A 19,331-nucleotide genomic window follows, 5' to 3' on the forward strand; every position below is an offset into this window, starting at 1 on the left:
AGAGATTGCATTGCAGTACTTGTATGAGGTGAACTGAAAAATACTATTTCTTTTATTATTTTTACAGTGCAAATATTTGTAATCAAAAATAATATACAGTGAGCACTGTACACTGTGTTGTAATTGAAATCCATATGTTTGAAAATGTAGAAAAACATCCAAAAATATTTAATACATTTCAATTGGTATTCTGTTGATTAATCGCAATGAATCTTTTTAGTCACAAATTAATTTTTTTGACTTAATCGTGTGAAGTAACTGCGATTGACAGCCCTAATTATTACTATATATGCACACATATAAAATGTGACTATATATTATGTATATTGTATGTATTTTATTATAAATAGACACATGCCTACACACAACAGGTTATACAATTACCAAAATGTTTCCATTTAGCTAGAATCTTGAAATTTGGTATATTCATTAGGTTGGATTGCTAAGTAGAGAAAATAGCCCAAATTTGAAATGTGACCCTTCAATAAATTACTAAAAAATGAATAGTTTTTATCAGATTTCTGTGTTTCACGTCTTTATAGACCTACAGAATACCGGAGGAAATTACAAAAGTTATATGCAAGGGAGCCACGGTGGGATGAGACCTCCAACTTGAAGAAATGAAGATTATAGTTCACCAGTTTTATTTAGTGGGTTTTACACAATACATTTTCCATACTTTTTTTTTTTTTTTTTTAAAGAATTATAAAATATAATACATGCAGCTGTTTAAGGGCCTGATTCAAAACTTATTGAGATCAATGAAATGGAAAGACTTCCACTGACTCCAACGGGCTTTGGATCCAGCCCTGCAAGACCATGCATAATTGAAGACATATTCAATTAGAGCTGATATACTAGGGTTTGTCTACATAAATGTTTAGTTTGCAGCGTACGGAGGCGTAAATCTACTCTGCACTAGTCTGCCGCACAGTGTGCCCATGTGAATTCTGCTGCCATGCACTAGAAGTTCCCTGGTGCACTTTAATCTACCCTGCTTTGAAACGGGGGTAGATTAAAGTGCACCAGGGACTTTTAGTGCATGGCAGCAGGGTCCACACGGACACTTAGTATGCAGCACCCTAGTGAAAGGTAATTTCAGACCCCTGCTTGCCACAAACTAAGTGTTCATTTAGACAAGCCCTTAGTTGCAAAATATCTGAATATGGAAAGTGACCTTATTCCATCCACTATCAAGTTCTGATACTTTCACAACCTTTAAAGGCATGCACGCAACAATATGTTCATGTGACATTAATGTAACATTTCTATCACTGTTACAGTCTTTCAATGTATAACAAATAACAGTTTGATAATTAATGTATGCTGTTATTTTATTTTAAAATAATTAAACTAAATGTCACAGCTTTTACCAATCTGAACTCACAGGTGACTCTGCCAATAATCACATCTGTCCAAAGGGCAGACTGCTGTGAACTAATATGTGCAATTGTATCATTAATTCTTTCAGAGGCTCATACTGGCAATAAGCCAGGTCTAAGCAGTAGCCCAATTTATAGCCTGGCCATAGTCCAGGGGTTCTCAAACTGGGGGTCAGGACCCCTCAGGGGGTCGTGAGGTTATTACAGGGGGGTTTCCAAGCTGTCAGCCTCCACCCCAAACCCCCGTTTTGCCTCCAGCTTTTATATATTTAACACCATTATAAATAAGTATTTTTAATTTATAAAGTGGGGGGGGGGGGTCGCACTCAGAGGCTTAGAATCATAGAATATCAGGGTTGGAAGGGACCTCAGGAGGTCATCTAGTCCAACCCCCTGCTCAAAGCACGATCAATCCCCAACTAAATCATCCCAGACAGGGATTTGTCAAGCCTGACCTTAAAAACCTTAAAGGAAGGAGATTCCACCACCTCCCTAGGTAGCGCATTCCAGTGCTTCACCACCCTCCCAGTGAAAAAGTTTTTTCTAATATCCAACCTAAACCTCCCCCACTGCAACTTGAGACCATTACCCCTTGTTCTGTCATCTGCTACCACTGAACAGTCTAGAGCCATCCTCTTTGGAACCCCCTTTCAGGTAGTTGAAAGCAGCTATCAAATCCCCCCTCATTCTTCTCTTCTGCAGACTAAACAATCCCAGTTCCCTCGACCTCTCCTCATAAGTCATGTGTTCCAGTCCCTTAATCATTTTTGTTGCCCTCCGCTGGATGCTTTCCAATTTTTCCACATCCTTCTTGTAGTGTGGGGCCCAAAACTGGACACAGTACTCCAGATGAGGCCTCACCAATGTTGAATAGAGGGGAATGATCACATCCCTTGATCTGCTGGCAATGCCCCTACTTATACAGCCCAAAATGCCATTCGCCTTCTTGTTCACTGTTGACTCATATCCAGCTTCTTGTTCACTATAACCCCTAGGTCCTTTTCTTCAGAACTGCTGCCAAACCATTCGGTCCCTAGTCTATAGCGGTGCATGGGATTCTTCCGTCCTAAGTGCAGGACTCTGCACTTGTCCTTGTTGAACCTCACCAGACTTCTTTTGGCCCAATCCTTTAATTTGTCTAGGTCCCTCTGTATCCTATCCCTACCCTCCAGCATATCTACCTCTCCTCCCAGTTTAGTGTCATCTGCAAACTTGCTGAGGGTGCAATCCACACCATCCTCCAGATCATTTAAGAAGATATTGAACAAAACCGGCCTGAGCACCAACCCTTGGGGCACTCCACTTGATACCGGCTGCCAACTAGACATGGAGCCATTGATCATCACCCGTTGAGCCCGATGATCTAGCCAGCTTTCTACCCACCTTATAGTCCATTCATCCAACCCATACTTCTTTAACTTGCTGGCAAGAATACTGTAGAAGACTGTATCAAAAGCTTTGCTAAAGTCCAGGAATAACACGTCCACCGCTTCCCCCTCATCCACAGAGCCAGTTATCTCGTCATAGAAGGCAATTAGATTAGTCAGGCATGACTTGCCCTTGGTGAATCCTGTTCCTGATCACTTTCCTCTCCTCTAAGTGCTTCAGAATTGATTCCTTGAGGACCTGCTCCATGAGGCTTGCTACGTGAAAGGGATCACCAGTACAAATGTTTGATAACCACTGCCATAGTCTGATCTTTCGGAGTCAAATAAAAACTGATTTGACTAAATAAGTCTGTTCATGTTCATACAATATACACAATCATGTATACAGTGGGGAGAGGGTATTTAAAAAAATACATGGGAACTATGTAGTTGCAATCTATTTCTATTGTGCCACCAAGGACTTATAATTATATTACTATACTATAACTATTACTATATTTCAGCTACCATATACTTGAACCCTGAATCATGTGGACAGATCCTCTTATACTGTACCTGTCAGTAACTGATGTGAAGCAGAGTAGCAACATGTTAAAGAGACCAATCAGTTCTTTCTGCAGTTGTTGCCTGACAGCAGTCTGTATGTCATCTGTTTCATCCTGCACCTGGGATTCAGGTCGCAGCAGAAGGTCTAGCAGTGAACTTGAATTCTAAAGAGGGGAACAACATTCAAATCTTTGATTCCTATTCTAATACCCTGTCTACTGAGATTTTTTTTTTTTTGGTCCACTTGTGATAAGTTACAATTTAGTATAATAATTTCACTAAAGAATATTTCTTTTAAAAACCTGAAATGTATAATTTTCTATTAGGTCTGCCAGTCTACTAAGCAGTACACAAGGAAAGTTCTGATCATTAAGTCACAGTACACTGCATTATGAAGCAGTACTATTCAAGATAATGCAAATGTCACATGAATTATTTCCCTGAGATTCCAAAAAGCAGGTGAAAGATACACACATGCAATTGAGATACTAGTTCAAATTATATCCTCCTGTTTTACTACATTTCCTGAAAGACTCAATCTGATGGCTTTTAGTTGTTAATATATTTTATATTTAATGGGCTATCTTTTCAACAGTGCTCAGGTTCCCATTTAGGGAGATGGAGTGATCAGATTTTCATAATCAGTGAGAGCAACGGGGACTGGTGGATGCTGAATACTCACTTTTATGCTTAGATTACATTTCATTAGTACTCTTTAAAATGCAGAAGGTATGCCCAATGCAGGATCTCTTCCAAGGTAGAAAACCAAATAAATTATCCTTCTTCTAGGCCCATGTAGTTTAAAAAATAAAGCAACTAGTATCTTATGAGCTCAAGCACCTAAAAGTACTGCAGACTTCATCCTTGGTTAATAGTATTTTACTATCAGTTTTTCGTAGTATCACTTCAAAAGAAGTTTTATTTATGAGCAACAGACAATCAGCAGTCAGTCCAAATAGAGAATGTATTGCCACCATTTAAGTAATATCATTACTACGGAGCATAAGCCTAACGCTGAAATCATAGAGGTATATGAGTAGAAACCCAACATCATCATTTGGCAAAAGCAACACTTGCCATCAGAAAAGTCATTCACACAATAACCAAAAAAAAAAAAAAAAAAAAAAAAAAAGCAAAACCTTTTACAATTGTTTGATGTTAAATCATCAAATTATTAGAAATTGTGGTACAGACTACAAGGTAACCTATCACTACTAATGATAAATTGAATTGTAGTTCTTTATTTTGTAAAAACAATATAATTTTCTTTAAAACAGCAGAAACCACTTCGCTGTTTTCCCACCAGGAATGCTTTAACCAAAAGCAAACAACAACAAAATCAAGATGCCTTTTAAAGGCTATATTTGTGGATGGTTTGCAGCTATACCACTTTGTGAAGTCTGCAATTTATATTTTCCCCTAGATATAGTCTTACATGTTTAAACAGTACCTCCAGAATCCACTTTAGATGTTCTACCTCCAAACTCTTCCTCTGTTCCCTAAGCAACTTGTTTAGAAAACTTAAGACATCAGCCAGAAGCTTCTCATCTTCTGTAGAAGCTGGAAGTACTTGCAGAAACCTTTGGTACAAACAAACAGTATAACTACGGATTTCACTTTCATATCTGAAGCACATGACTTGAGATCTGAAATTCCAACATGATATAAAATATCCATTAATGTACCACCACTATGGACTTCTCTATAGTAAGGATTAAATTTAGAGAAATGAACAGAAGACAGGGAAAGAGCTATTAACACTTAAATATACTACCAAAACTAACTAAAGGGGAAAAAAGCTGAATTAGCTGCTTTCTTTTGTACAATTCACCTTTTAAATTCAGTTGTTTTAGTCATTTACTTTTTAGATTTTGCTCCTTTTCTAAGTGTAAATTATATATACTTGGCAACTAAGAAGCCAATTCCTTTTTAACATTTTTTTTTTTTAAATACTGAAAGCAGAGGATCTTTTCTTATCACTTTATTCTGTGGAGAAAAGATTATTACGAAAACTCCAAGTATACTATACATCTTAAAGCTTAGATACTTGATATTATAGGGGCAGCTGGTAGCAACATCTATTTAGGTTGCTTAACATTTTCCATTATGTAAGATTTTTGACCTTTTCCATAAGAAGCTCTCACATTTCCATTGTTTGTAGCAGGCCTTTGCTATTCACCAGGGGAAATACTCTCACAGAGAAGCGTTTTTTCTTTGTCCCAGGCAATTCCATTTAGATTTAGCTGAGTTCTAAAGTGTTCAAATCACCATTTTCCATCTCACTTGCTTTCATCAGAAATGTTTTGGCAGTGTGCCAAAATTAATGAAGATTCCAAGACTGGCTAAACCTGCCACAGTAGTATTAGCAACATGAGCCAGTATATCAGGCACCACCGGCCCTATGGCTTCTCAGTTCCTTCTTGCCAGCAACTCCGACAGAGGGGCAGGAGGGCAGGTTATGGAATAGACATCTTGAAGAACAACAGTTATGAAAGGCAGGTAACCATTTTTTCGTCTTCTTGTGCTTGCTCATGTCGATTCCATTCTAGGTGATGCACAAGCAGTATCAATGGAGGTGAGGTCAGAGTTTGTGGTCTTGCAGCTTGCAGCACTGCTCTCCTAAAGCCAGTGTCATCTTCAGCTTGCTGGGCAAGCGAATAACGAGATGCGAATGTGTGGACAGATGACCAGGGATCTCTTGGACTGGTACCTGTGTTAGGAAGGCCAGGTGGACCTTGATCGATGACAGAAACAAACCTTGGAGTTTGAGGTGCAGCAGATAATCCAGGATCTCCTGCAGCGGGGCCTGCTCGTCCTGCATACGCCATTCTGAGGCCCAATATGTGAACCTTTTCCATTTGGACAGATAAGTTGCTCTGGTAGAGGTTTTCCTGCTACCCAGCAAGACCTGCTGAACATGGGATGAGCATGCCCATTTGTCTGCACTTAGCCCTGCAATAACCAAGCCAGCAAGTGCAGTGCCACCAGGTTCGGGTGCAAAAGGCTGCTGTGATTCTGGGACAGCAGATCCGGCCAGAAGGGCAGCTACAGCAGGGCGGCTACCAAAAGGCTCAGCAACATGTCGAACGAGTGCTGGCAAGACAATGTGGGAGCTATTAAGATAATGCTTGCTCTGTCTTGCTTGATCTTCACAAGGACCTTGTGAATCAACGGCACTGGTGGGAATGCATTCAGCGCCCCCGACCATGGAAAGAGAAATGCATCTGATAGGAAGACCCTGTCCATCCCCAGAATCAAACAGAACACAGGTGTGCCATGACCTCATCAGGGATACTGTTCCTGACAGCTTAGTCCATCCTCGTGTAGACTATTGGTTTAAAGAGCTTCTATATCCATGGTAGCCAGGATGGCGTTTTCAGGAAGATCATGAATGGATTGTAGTTTCCTCAGGAAGTCGGTGGTGTCTCGAAGATAGCTAGGAGTGCTGGTAGCGTAGGGTCTGAGGAGAAAGTCCAAATAGCCAGATAATCCTGCTGTCAGGGTGCCAAAGCCTCAGATGATGGGGCGTCCAGGATTCCCAGGTTTATGGATTTTGGGTAGTAGATAGAATACCCCTGATTGGGGCTCTAGGGGTTTGTCTGTGTAGATTTGTTCCCATGTTGTAGCAGGGAGTTTCTTGAGCTGATGGTGTAGTTTCTTTTTGTACTCCTCAGTGGGATTGGAGAATAGTGGCCTGTAGAATGTGGTGTTGCCAGGCATCCTCTCCTGTAGGAGGGGGTTTTGCTGTGGGAGCTGTGTCCTCTACCCCGACCTCCGAGCGGGTCTCCTGCACCAAACCCGGTGCCTCCAGCTGTTGCTCCAATGAGACAGCTGATGAGTGATGTGAAGGGGGCATCATCATCACCGGCATGCCCCACACGCTCCAATAAGGCCACTGTGCTGGCCAATGGCTGTGCTGCCAAGGCGGCGCTGTAGATGTCGATGCAGCCTTAGGTGCCCAATCACGCCGGTGGGGTCTTGGCAACTGCCCTTCTGTGCCTGAGGAATCTCTTTCCAGTGACCATGGAGGGGCCATCAATGCCTGTGTCTGCCTGCTGACCATCGCTGCCAGAGACCGGTGTTTGGAGTGGAGGGATTGATGCTGCTATCAAGGGGACCAGTTCCAGTATCCAGGGGACCGGAATCACGACAGAGTGAGCTCCCATGGGGCAGGCTACTGAGATCTGCGCCAAGAGTACAACCGTCGGGAAAGCAAACGGTACCAGTAGTACAAAGACCAGCGCCGCTCCCTCAGCGATTTGCGTCGAGATGGTGGGAACCAGGATCACAGTGCTAGTGACTGAGGCCAAGCCCCAGAGGATCTGGGCCGAGATGCCGGAGATCTGCGGCACAGAGATGGAGAGCACCGCCTTGTCTCGGGGGATCGGCAGCGCTCCACTGCCCCAAGGGGTCTTAGCAGCTGGCTTATCCTCGTAGGGAACCTTTACCACTTCCTGCAGCACATGCGGTGTCAGCAGCACGGGCAGAGGCCTCTGCTTTTTCAGCACCGGGGGAGCTTGGGAAAGTGTTGATGCTGCCAGAAGTTTGGGTCCCCTACCGCTCTCGGGTGTCAGTGGTGGATCCTTTAAGGGGCTAAGGGCCCCGACCAGGGAGGCACGTCCACGTGGCTCCGGAGTGGCAGGACAGTCAGAACTGGGTCCTTTGCCTAATGCTCCATGGCTTTTCTTGCCTGGTGCCGGGGAGCCATCCTTCTTTGTTTTATTTCAGGGCACCGGCGATGGGGAGCGGTGACAGGCAAAGCCTGGCGCTGGGGTGCACTGCACACCAAGATGCTAGGCGAGTTTGGTGGGATGGCTCGGAAGTCGGACAAAGGGCAGCCTCCATGAGGAGAGCCCGCAAACAACTATCCTGCTCTTTCTGAATTCTGGGTTGAAAATTTTTACAAATACGACACTTGTCCTTCACATGTGATTCCCCCAAGCACTTGAGGCAGCTGCTGTGGGGGTCCTCTACAGGCACAGGCCTGTTACAATCTATGCAGGGCTTATACCCTGGAGATCGGGGCATGCCCCACCTAGAGTCCTCGCTGGGACTCTAACTTCTAACTCCACTTAACAATTACTTAACAACTATTTACAAGGTCTTAAGGCTCTAAGTCAGAAGAGATGAAACTGCTAGCCTTTGCTATGCAAGGAAAGGCGCTCCAACTAACCGCCATGGGCGGTAAGAAGGAACTGAGAGGGTGTAGGGCCGGCAGCACCTGATATACCGACACACGAGCGCGGCACTCAACGGGGCGCCACAGCCGGCCCTATGGATACCGCTAAGGTAAAAATCTCCGACGACCACGCACCTGGGCACACACACACCTAGAATGGAATCGACATGAACAAGCACTTGAAGAACTTGTTTTTACCTTTGTCCTTTGAAAAACACAATCTAGGAAACTGAATACAAAAAACTATCTTACAACAAGTTACAAAGTCAGGCATACTAGGAAATGCAAAATTAAGATTACCTATGCCACTATTTGGCCCTCTTGTGCATATTCATAGATTTGAAGGCCAGAAAGGATCATTGTATGACCTGCTGTATAATAAAAAGCATAGGACTTCCCCAAACCAGAGCATTTTTTTTTTTAAATCCAATCTTGATGCAAATTGCCAGTGAAAGAATCCATCACAACCTTTGGTACATTGTTCTAGTGCTTAATTACCCTCTCTGTTAAGTGTGACACAGTCTTTAATTACATGATACTTTCTTCCACAAGACACTTGCCTCATTCATTACATATACTAGACACAAAAGGGGATGAAATTAAAGTTGTCTGGACAACCATAAATCTGGAGTGTCCTAACTTGCAAGTGCTTGACTTTGCAAACAAAACATTTTTTTAATGTCGGGCTTTTAACGTAATATACCTATATACCTTGACACACTACTTTGTAACCAGTGACTACACTCTGCACTTACGCTTACCTGTTGAATGCTGTTTGCCAAGCCACGACCTTTAAAGTGGTCCTGCAAGAGCCAGTGCTACATTTTAAAGCCAGCCTGTCATTTAAAATATAAAAACTCATCCTAGTCACAGCAGCTCTAACTTCCCTGTGGGACACAGCTTGAATTACTGCATTAAGACAATCCTGCAGTCCACCGGTTGTGTGCGTTATCTTCAATGTAAGAATGTCCTCTGAGGATAGCTTTAATGTGTCTAAAAATCTGAAAAAGAAATAAAGGCACGGAATGACAGCTAATAACCTGCAACTTTTAAAATGATTTTAATAGCCACTGATTTCTTCATTTTTCTAGCTCTATTGAGAAAATTAACTGTGAACCTCTTCGATATTCATTTTGATCAATCATGTCTTTAAGAAAAAAAATGAACTCTGAGCTGTCTTGTTTTTAAAGGCTGGTTTGTATTGGAAAGCTATTGGGCATAATTATGGTACTTATGTCTTCTCAGTACTAATGTTGGTAGTCACTTCTATGAGAATGCTATTTTATTTTTCGACAGAATATACCAGAAAGAGTATGCTAGATCAGTGTGCATTTGCCTATGGAAAATCAGCATAAATATGACTGTCCTGCCATAAGGATGATGTTGTTAGTGGCTCTGCACCTTCAAATGTCCTAAAGTAGATGAAACTTCCAAAGGATAGCTCCCTCCCCATTCTAATGAAGTCCACAACTCATCATCAGTTCCTCTGCTTGTCCAGCCAATCTACTGAGTTGAAGTAGCTTTATAAAATACCCCAGTTTCACGCCCCACTGAGAATCACTGGCTTCTCTGCCCAATTAGCAGACAGATGTATCAAATTAATTCTATTTTTCGTAGTGATTTTCATGACGCGGACATCTGAGAGATGAACTGAAACCAAAACCCTCTCACATACAGTATACTACTCACAGGACATTCAATAGCAATGACAAGGCAAAGACGGGTGGCATTATCAACATGCACGATGCCACTTCATTATGCTCCTCTAAAGAGTTTCAATATAAATGCACCTTTGGAAAAGTCTTAGTTTGGTCAGCTTTGTTCCTTCCTTTCCCCCCTCTCCTTTAGTTAAAACATTTCTGCAATGTTCATAGGCATGGAGCTAGCAATATGGGCCCCAGATATCATAAATCCTATTTTAACTAATAGTAAGATGGATAATAAGACAGAAAAGCATCTTATCCTAGATAAGTTACTTCTTAAAAAATTATTGAGATGAACAGAAACTTGAAGAACTATTTAAAATACACAACCACATCCTGTGATGTATGTGCAGATAACTCATAAGGAACTAGATATGTATATTGAAAATGTGCTCGTTAAGACAGGTCACCGGAAGGTGATAAACAGATTCTAGGCAGGAAGGGGGTAGTAAACACTTCTCTCTCTGGGAGACCTTTGTGTATTGTATGCTTCTGGGCCAACTCAATCTCCATAAAACGAATGTACATACTTTGAGACAGGCTCCATTTGCTGTCTGCGTCAGGTGCAGGCCCAAGGATTTACAAAGACAAAGGAACCCCAAGATAAGCATCTTAAAAGGGGACATCCTGGGGTAAGGGACCATATTCAGTAACTGCATAAAAGCAGCAGAGAGGAGATGAGATTTCATCCTTCACCAAGGAATTTAGATGCTAGTGAGTTTGCTTGGATGGAAAAATGGATCTCAGTCAGGCTTGGTGAAAATGCTGAGAAGAAAACTTTGGGTAAGAAATTTCTTAATGCAGGAAGATAATTTATTAGTTAAACTTGGGTTCTAGAAAGCATGTTATGTTTTTATTTTATATGTAACCATTTGTTCCCAATGTTCTTATTTATTATCATTTGGAATCTCTGTTCTTTTATAATAAAAACTTATCTATTTATACTGAAAACAAGAATATCTCAGTGCAGTGTGTTAAGTAGACTGGTGATCCTGAATTAAAACTAGTAAGTTGGTGTGTACTAGTTCTTTGTGAGTAAAGCATCAGAGTCCTCAAAGTGTTCAACAGATCATGGGCTGGGCACTCCAGAAGGACGCTTGGAGGACTTGGGGGTTGGGGTGTGCCTATTGCTAACCTGTATAGGCAGAGCAAGGCCTGAGGAGGTAGTGCTTGGTTTTTGCCAGAGGCTGGTGGAGTCAAGCAGCTGATCCACAGCAGATACAGACAAGGCCGCCTCACGCTAAGGGCAAGTGGTAGCAAGATGCCTCACAGCCCTGGGTAACCCTGGGAAGCATCACAGATATGTAAGCAGATAATTCAATCCTACTAAATAAATCAAATGCCCTTTGAGCAGAGCCAACTTGTAGGATATTTAAGCTCTGAAAAATACACGAAAATATAGCAAATTTAAGCACTTTTTAAAATTATGTTAAATATAATTCACATAGATAAGAAGGCCAATTTCTTGTCAGACCAGTATAGTCCTTCATGCATATAAAATTAACAGTTTTAAGGAAATTCCATCCCAAACCAACAGTAGATGAAGAATTTAAGTCAAATGTTTACTTCAGCAGGATACAGCACTCTCTAAAACCAAGATGAGCTGCCTCATGTTCAGCAACACTTAGCTTTATGGCTTAACCCTGCTTCCATTGTAATCAAAGGGAGTTTGTTTTTTAATCTATATTAATGGGAGTAGGAGCAGGCTCTAGATTTATCACAGAGCTGCAATTCAGATACACTAGCAGCCCCTGACAGCATTTTTCACAATCAGTCGGTATGTGATCCTTTACCACTTAAAATTATAGCGATTTTGAACCATGAACAGTTTGGACTACAATGCAATATAAAGTTAAAAGGCATTTAACCTTGAAGGAAGGCTACTTTAATTATATTATGATTCAATATAAAGATATCATGACTTACGCTTGTGCTTCTGTTTCATAGTTCACCAGCTGCAATAGGTTATCAATCCCATGGTACCATGACAGATTCCAAGCCATCTTAAGCATGTCTGACACAGGCTTTGATGCCAAGCAGTCAGAAGATAACAGCAAAACAACAGAGTTAGGACTAACTGCATGATGAGCAGTGACTCTGATTGGGAGGTGATACCTTTAGAAAAAATGTATTGAAATATTCAGTTATAATAAGACAGTCAATCTTTCAACCAAGGTTTTTTGAAAGTCTGCGGAGCGAGAAAAAAAGTCACATTTACTACTTAAGAACACAGAACACAAATATGTCCTTCCCTTCACAAAAGCATCCTCTAGTCTGGAAGCTCCAAGTTCCCAGACTAAAGGATTGTGTGTGTGAAGAAAGATTACTCCACTATGAAGAAGCCCATTTTTTCCCTTCCAACACACTGAATACAGAGCCTGAAAAGGATTTTCTTACTACCACCACCTACCTGTAAGAGACAGATAAACAAGTGAAGAACTATACTTTTCTTTGTTTCCATCTCCTTTGGCTAGGAAACATAGTCTGGTGTCTGGGCTGCCACATAGGAACACCATAGAATTAGGTAGGTAAAACAAATAGAAATCTAGCTTCTCATTTACTACTACTCCTGCCACAACAACATGGTCAAAATATGAGAGAATGCAAGACTCAAAACTGGGCCTCTGGGTAGAAACAAAAGAATAACCGTATAATAAAGGGAAAACACTTCAATCACAATCCAACCCCCCAAAGAAAACAAATCACTCAAAGATGCTCAGAATGAAAACTTTTAAAGCATGCGAAGAATACACATGTATTGTGAGGTTTCATATTTACTTACTGATTTCCATGTAAATTTACTCAGTTTGGAAGTTTATTTTTTGTTTTGTTTTAAAACTGATAGCCCTAAAATTCACCCTGACCTCTGACAGCCAAGCTGGGGTTTCTTGATATCACACAGTTGCATCAACAACAGATCTGTAGTTCAAACTAGTCCCTGAGTCACAACTCCATTATCTTTAGAGCTTACTGACACTTTCACAACCTTATTAGCCTGAACTGAAAAGTTTAAATGGGAAAAAAAATTATAACCTTTAAGGTGAGCAACTCTGATATGGAAACCAGAGCAGGGCAAAAAGTATGGAATACCAAAAATGTCATTTTAGTCACTTTTTTGGATAGATTCCTTTTTAAAAAGTGATGCAAAGGCCAACCTTAGCCCAAAATCTTTGTCAACCTCATGGGGAAAAAAGGATGGGAGTGGGGTTTATTCCAATATAAAGGTGGTGTTCTTTTGTTGTTGTTTTAACTAAAACAAATATCCCTTGAAGTGTTAGCAATCCAAAACACTAATAATGTTCTGGTGCATGAGAACTTGAAATTGGTTAGAAAGTGATTATTAATCAAAGTGAAACCGAGCAATATGTTTTTGTTAACCAGGCTGAGAAAACAACAAAATCCATGAATAGTTAAAAGCCCTGTGCTGATTTTAGGGAGACTTTCACATGTTCCCAGCTCCTTTTAGGATCTGGCCCTTATTGAAAAGTAGGTTAGAGCTTTAAAATTCTTTTAGTTTTAACAGTGTTACATATTATTACAGTAGAAACAAAGCTAAGGATATTGCCTAACAAATGATTTGCTCTGACTGCTAACTATTATGCAAAACCATAATCACTTCACTGTCACCCTCACTATTTTGCTTTTCTCCATCTATTGCCTCTCATCATATGCTTAGATTGTAAGCTCCTTGATGCACAGATGTCGTTTCTTTCACATGCATCCGTTAAATGTACAGTGCCTAGCACAATGGGCCACTAGTCCTTCTGCAACCAACCGTATTTTGCAGCTGACAGGTTTACAGGAAACGTAAAACACAGAGCTGAGCAGAAAGTTAACATGACTCAGCATTCCAGGTGTTTAGTGTCTGAGGACCCAATCGTGCTTGAAATTATGTCCATGCTTATCTTTGCACTTGTAAATAATCTCACTGACTATCCATGTAAGTTAAACTCTTGCATAAGAGTTTACAGGATCAGAGTACTTGTTAGTCTCTAAGGTGCCACAAGTACTCCTTTTCTTTTTGTGGATACAGACTAACACGGCTGCTACTCTGATACAGGATCAGAGTTTTTGTTGCTGTCATCTGCAGCTCACAACGGCAAACAACATTCCTTCAGCTTGAGTAGAGCTGAAGTTTTAAAAAAATAAATCAGAAATTTCAGACCAATTCAGGGAAACAAATAGAATTTTCATGTCTACTAAGTAAAATCTCATTGATATAAAAGCTCCATATTAGTTTACCCATAAAATTAGCACTTGGGCAAAAACACATAGTACCATTGCTCTTTATAACACAATTTTCAGAAGCCACACAGATGACTAGGAAACTTACTGCAAATTAACAGGTAAATGGAAAAAACAGAACAGTAAAGCTAATGCATCACAAAATATATTTTAATTTACTTTGAGAATTTTGTTTAGCTTTACTTTTAACACTTCATAATGCTATAGTGCATTTTGTAAAAACAATGAAATCTCATGAAACAATATGACACCTTACTTCAGCACTTACTTTTACATTTTTAATGGGTTGTGGGGAAAGACACAGTTACCATCATTCTTTTGGGTCAATTTCAAAATGTACAGATTAGTGAGTTTCTACTGTATCTGTATTTTTTTATCCCAGGAATGTATTGGTCCCCAATGGTTGGCACCACATAGACAAAAATAAAGTTAACTGTAAAGAGGCTTACCGTCTAACAATAGCTACAGGCAAGCTAAAGGCAGTTAGGTTAGAACAATTACTGGATACATCATCGGCCCTGCAAAAAGAAAGATTCATTAAACAGTAGTACTAGACTGAAATTCATCTTTAGCTGCTATTGCCTGACTTACACCCTGCTTTTTCTCCTAAGGCGACACCAATACTTCATAATTCTGATAACCTATCTTTTTATTTCCTTACTCCTTTCTGGCTCTTCACAGGATATTTCTCAACAAACAGTATATTCATATAATATTATTTTGTTAATATTGACTTGTTTGTAGACCATGCAAACAAATAAGGGCTTTTGCAATAATATTATAATTTAAGACATACATACTTTGGTATTTACCTCTAGAATATCTGTTGTATGTGTTTACTGTATGATAACATTACAGTGGTATAGTAAAGTGTTATGGTAAGTTCAAATTAATTCTGTATTTCCTCACATAAAAGTAACAACTCTTTCCAATAAGTTTCAAGTATATGAACTGCAAGAAGACAATACTAACTTTCTTTCCAATGACTTAACATTTGTTTTGAGTGATGAAGCACATACAAATGTTTTTTTTGGAAAGACAAACGTATTTTTAAACGGAATCCCAGCTACCATCAATCAAGCAGTATTATTTTTTCAAATTTTAAGAGAGTTTACTGCAGGGATCAGCAATCTTTGGCACGCAGCCCGTCAGGGAAATCCGCTGTCGAGCCGGGACGGTTTGTTTACCTGCAGCATGCGCAGGTTCGGCCCATCGCAGCTCCCACTGGCCATGATTCACCATTCCAGGCCAATGGGGGCTGTGGGAAGCAGCGGCCAGCATATCCCTCGGACCACGCTGCTTCCCGCAACCCCCATTGACCTGGAACGGTGAACCGCGGCCAGTGGGAGCTGCGATCGGCCGAACCTGCGCACGCTGCAGGTTAACAAATCGTCCCGGCCCACCAGCTGAATTCCCTGACAGGACGCGTGCCAAAGGTTGCTGAACCCTAGCTTACTGTTTAAATAATTGAGGAATGCATTTACAGAAAAGATATGCAAACAAACAATAAGGGCTTTTGCAATAATATTTTAATTTAAGACAAACAGAGAATTATTATGAAATATTTATATTGCTGTACAATCCAGAAGCCTCAGCCAGGTTCTGGCCCTATTGTGCTAAGCACCATACAAACATGACTAACAAAGTATATATCAAATGGTAAGAAATGAAATTATTTCTAATGCATTAATGAAATGTAATGGTCAAAGATAATCTGTTGTGAGGTTAAAGGAAAATTTCGTATGCCTCTATCTTGCAAATGACTCTACAGGAGTTATTCAATGTAAGTGCAAGGATCCAACAACTGGATCAAGACCTTTGGATGAGGCCTTTAAAACCTAAGTCTACTGACATCAATAGAGAAACACCCCTTCATATCAATAGGCTTTAGATCAGGCTCTATATTAAATTGTAGGATAAATATTTTGTACAAACTCAAAAACATAACAAGAAAATTATACATTTTCATACAAAGGGATAATGAAGAGAGGTATAATTAAATTACTATAGTTTTGCTTACCAGATTTCTTTTCTTGCTACTTCATCAAACAACAGAAGACAAAGCAATGCTGCACTTTCAGTCAGAACAGCACAGTCATCTCGGAATATCAAGGAAACTGAATAAAACAAGATAAATTTAAAACATTCTTCATTAAAACACTGGTAGTCAACAGTACATACAAGAGCATTGATATAACCCTTTTAACTCAACAGGAGTACTAACTTCAACAGGAACAGAATCCTGGCTCAAATCAGTAAGCCATTTTTTCTTAAAATTTTATGCTATCTGAAGTAGCCACAGACTGATCCTGTGTCAGTGGAGAGTTTGGTATTTGTTTTTTGGGGGGAGGGAGGAGAGTTTGTAAATAGGTAGTCATATTTCAGACATTTTCTTTCCATTTAAAGTACATCAAAGCCACTTCAAAGCTTTTTCAAGTCACCTCTCAATAACGTCAGCAGGATAGAAGGCTGCTGTGCTAATGACAGGCGTGTAATTGGATCGGCATATACAAGTTTTCGTAGAACTGTAAGACATGGCAACACAATACATTCCATGATCTGCAGGGGACAAAAAAAGAGTATGTTAATGTAGATGCCTCCCTATATGCAGTACTATATAGTCAAGTAAATTAGAAAATTCTTAATTTATGATTAGTAGACAACTGCCATGCTAGGAATTTCTACTATTTATCTCCTCAAAAGACCAAAAGCACCAAGACCTAGAAAACTGTTAACCAATAAGATTGAATCTGGAAATCAGTGCATCCTAACTGGCGATAATAAGTTCAGTGGGAAATTTTTAATTACTTCCAGGTATAAACAGATATTTTTCTGGACCTCTAACCTCACACCCCTCCTTGAATGTTCATTTCAAAAAACAAAATGAAAGTCCTGTCTATACTAGAAAGATTTCCAAATAGCTCTGATTAAATAAAGTATAAATAATATTTTATACTTTATGGCATTTTTCATCTGCAGATCTCAAAGTGCAGCACAGCAGTGACTAAATTTTGTTATCCCCAAATTACAGATAGGAAAACCGAAAAACAGATAGGTAAGGTAACTTGCCCAAGACTAGAGTGTCAGTGGACTAGCCAGAAACAGAACCAAGGCCTCATTCAGAATGTAAAGAGCAGAATACATTTGGACAATTTGTCCTGTGAATACCAAGAACTAAAGCCATTATCTCTTTCAGATATTAGTATTTCAGAGACTATTCCATTACTTTGCTTTCCTTAGTTTCTATACTTAAGATTTGTTTTGTGAAATCTGTTTGCATCACTATAACTAGAGGCTGCTTCTGAGGCTTTATTTAAAACTCTGCTCTCCCCAGCGCTCCATTGGCAGCCCTCCCCAAAAGGATACTTACAGTACAGTTTTTAAAAATTATTGAAAAGTTTATATTTCTATGTATATTTTTTCAAATTGGTGCATTAAGTTATCTTGATATTGTATGCAGTCAATATCTAAGTACAAAAAAAACTGAATGCACATGGGAATTAAACCATGGTCTCACCACCATAAGGGGGTCCCTTCAGATCAGGGTAGAGAGATCCTAGAAGAGAGTTTGCATAGATGTAGCTCATAACTGTTCTGTGGTTAGAGAACTTCACTCTCCAGGTCTGTCAGTCTAGTCACATTTCAAGAGCATTTTGAAAGTACTGGTGACTGACTTAACCTAGCAAAATGTTCAATATTCCAGTCATTAATTTTAGCCAAGTTTTTATTTATGATGGATATTCAGTCTTTTTATGATGTATAAGGTTTATTTTAGGAAAATGAAGATAGTGACTTCGCCTTTCTATATCAATCAATCCACCTTCCTTTCCCACCTGTCCACTTTGAGCATACCATAGATAAACAAACAAAACCCACCAGCCAAAACAGAAGTAACACGGTTAGTGATAGCTTACTGTGATTTCCAAATTTCCTGTACACACAAACAACCTTCTCCCCACTAAGATTAAGAGAAAAATTTTCAGAAGTGCTTAAGTGACTTAATATTGACTTAGACTTGACTTTTACTGTGACTTAGGTGCTTGGTTAATTTAAGCACTAATTTTTTACTCTAGATTCACAACCAGTGCTTTTCCTCAATCATGCCTATTAAGGGGTTTCTACTCTGATATTCTTTAACAAAAATTCTGCTTGTTTGCATCAGTACTATAGTGTTAACTATAGACAATTCTCTAAGTCAAAAGGATTTTCTTATCTTAGTATTATGTATGTTAAACAAAAACATAATATCATGCTAAAATAAAATTGGCAAAATAGAGCTGTGGGAATTAAACCTCTTCTGCAGCAATAGCCTTGAGTAGATCTCACATTCAAGCTATCAGAATCTGGCGATAGAACTCCTTAATGTGACTGAGGTAAGATACCTTTTCCAGTGTCAATATTTAAAAACATTTCTTCATAAACTTAAAATTAAAACTTCTGTAAAATTAACAAGTGTTTTGTGGTCTTCAGACTCCTAAGGGAATTCTACACCAAAAAATTAAAAATTCAGCAAAATTTGCCCATTCCCAGCTTCTCGCAAACAGAGGCGAGGGACATCATCCCTGCCCATCTGATTAACAGCCACTGATGGACCTATTCTCCATGAACTTATCTAGTTCTTTTTTGAACCCTGATATAGTCTTGGCCTTCACAACATCCTCTGGCAAGGCATTCCACAGGTTGACTATGCATTGTGTGAAAAAAATACTTCCTTTTGTTTGTTTTAAACCTGATGCCTATTAATTTCATTTCAACCTAGTTCTTGTGTTATTTGAAGGAGTAAATAACACTTTCTTATTTACTTTCTCCACATCAGTCATGATTTTATAGACCTCTATAGTTGTCTCTTTTCCAAGCTGAAAAGTCCCAGTCTTATTAGTCGCTTCTC

The 19,331-nt window shown here is 39.7% G+C and overlaps 1 protein-coding gene across 17 annotated transcripts in view; it reads right to left on the reverse strand.

Annotated features, from left to right (window-relative positions):
- Positions 1 to 19,331, reverse strand: part of RTTN (rotatin) — a 151,590-nt gene that overhangs the window by 80,442 nt on the left and 51,817 nt on the right. For 10 of the 17 annotated variants that reach the window (XM_037892906.2, XM_037892905.2, XM_037892907.2 and 7 more), the window contains 7 exons: positions 16,885 to 17,002; positions 16,464 to 16,560; positions 14,893 to 14,961; positions 12,125 to 12,313; positions 9,257 to 9,496; positions 4,752 to 4,896; positions 3,326 to 3,480 (listed from right to left, as the gene is read on the reverse strand). In XM_037892906.2, the coding sequence (XP_037748834.1) occupies positions 3,326 to 3,480; positions 4,752 to 4,896; positions 9,257 to 9,496; positions 12,125 to 12,313; positions 14,893 to 14,961; positions 16,464 to 16,560; positions 16,885 to 17,002 (1,013 nt within the window). The remainder of the gene's footprint in view (positions 1 to 3,325; positions 3,481 to 4,751; positions 4,897 to 9,256; positions 9,497 to 12,124; positions 12,314 to 14,892; positions 14,962 to 16,463; positions 16,561 to 16,884; positions 17,003 to 19,331) is intronic. The other 7 variants (XM_043539932.1, XM_043539929.1, XM_043539928.1 and 4 more) reach the window with 4 other exon arrangements.

The sequence above is a fragment of the Chelonia mydas genome, chromosome 2 (assembly GCF_015237465.2).
Source record: "Chelonia mydas isolate rCheMyd1 chromosome 2, rCheMyd1.pri.v2, whole genome shotgun sequence".
In the NCBI taxonomy this organism is placed as follows: domain Eukaryota; kingdom Metazoa; phylum Chordata; order Testudines; family Cheloniidae; genus Chelonia; species Chelonia mydas.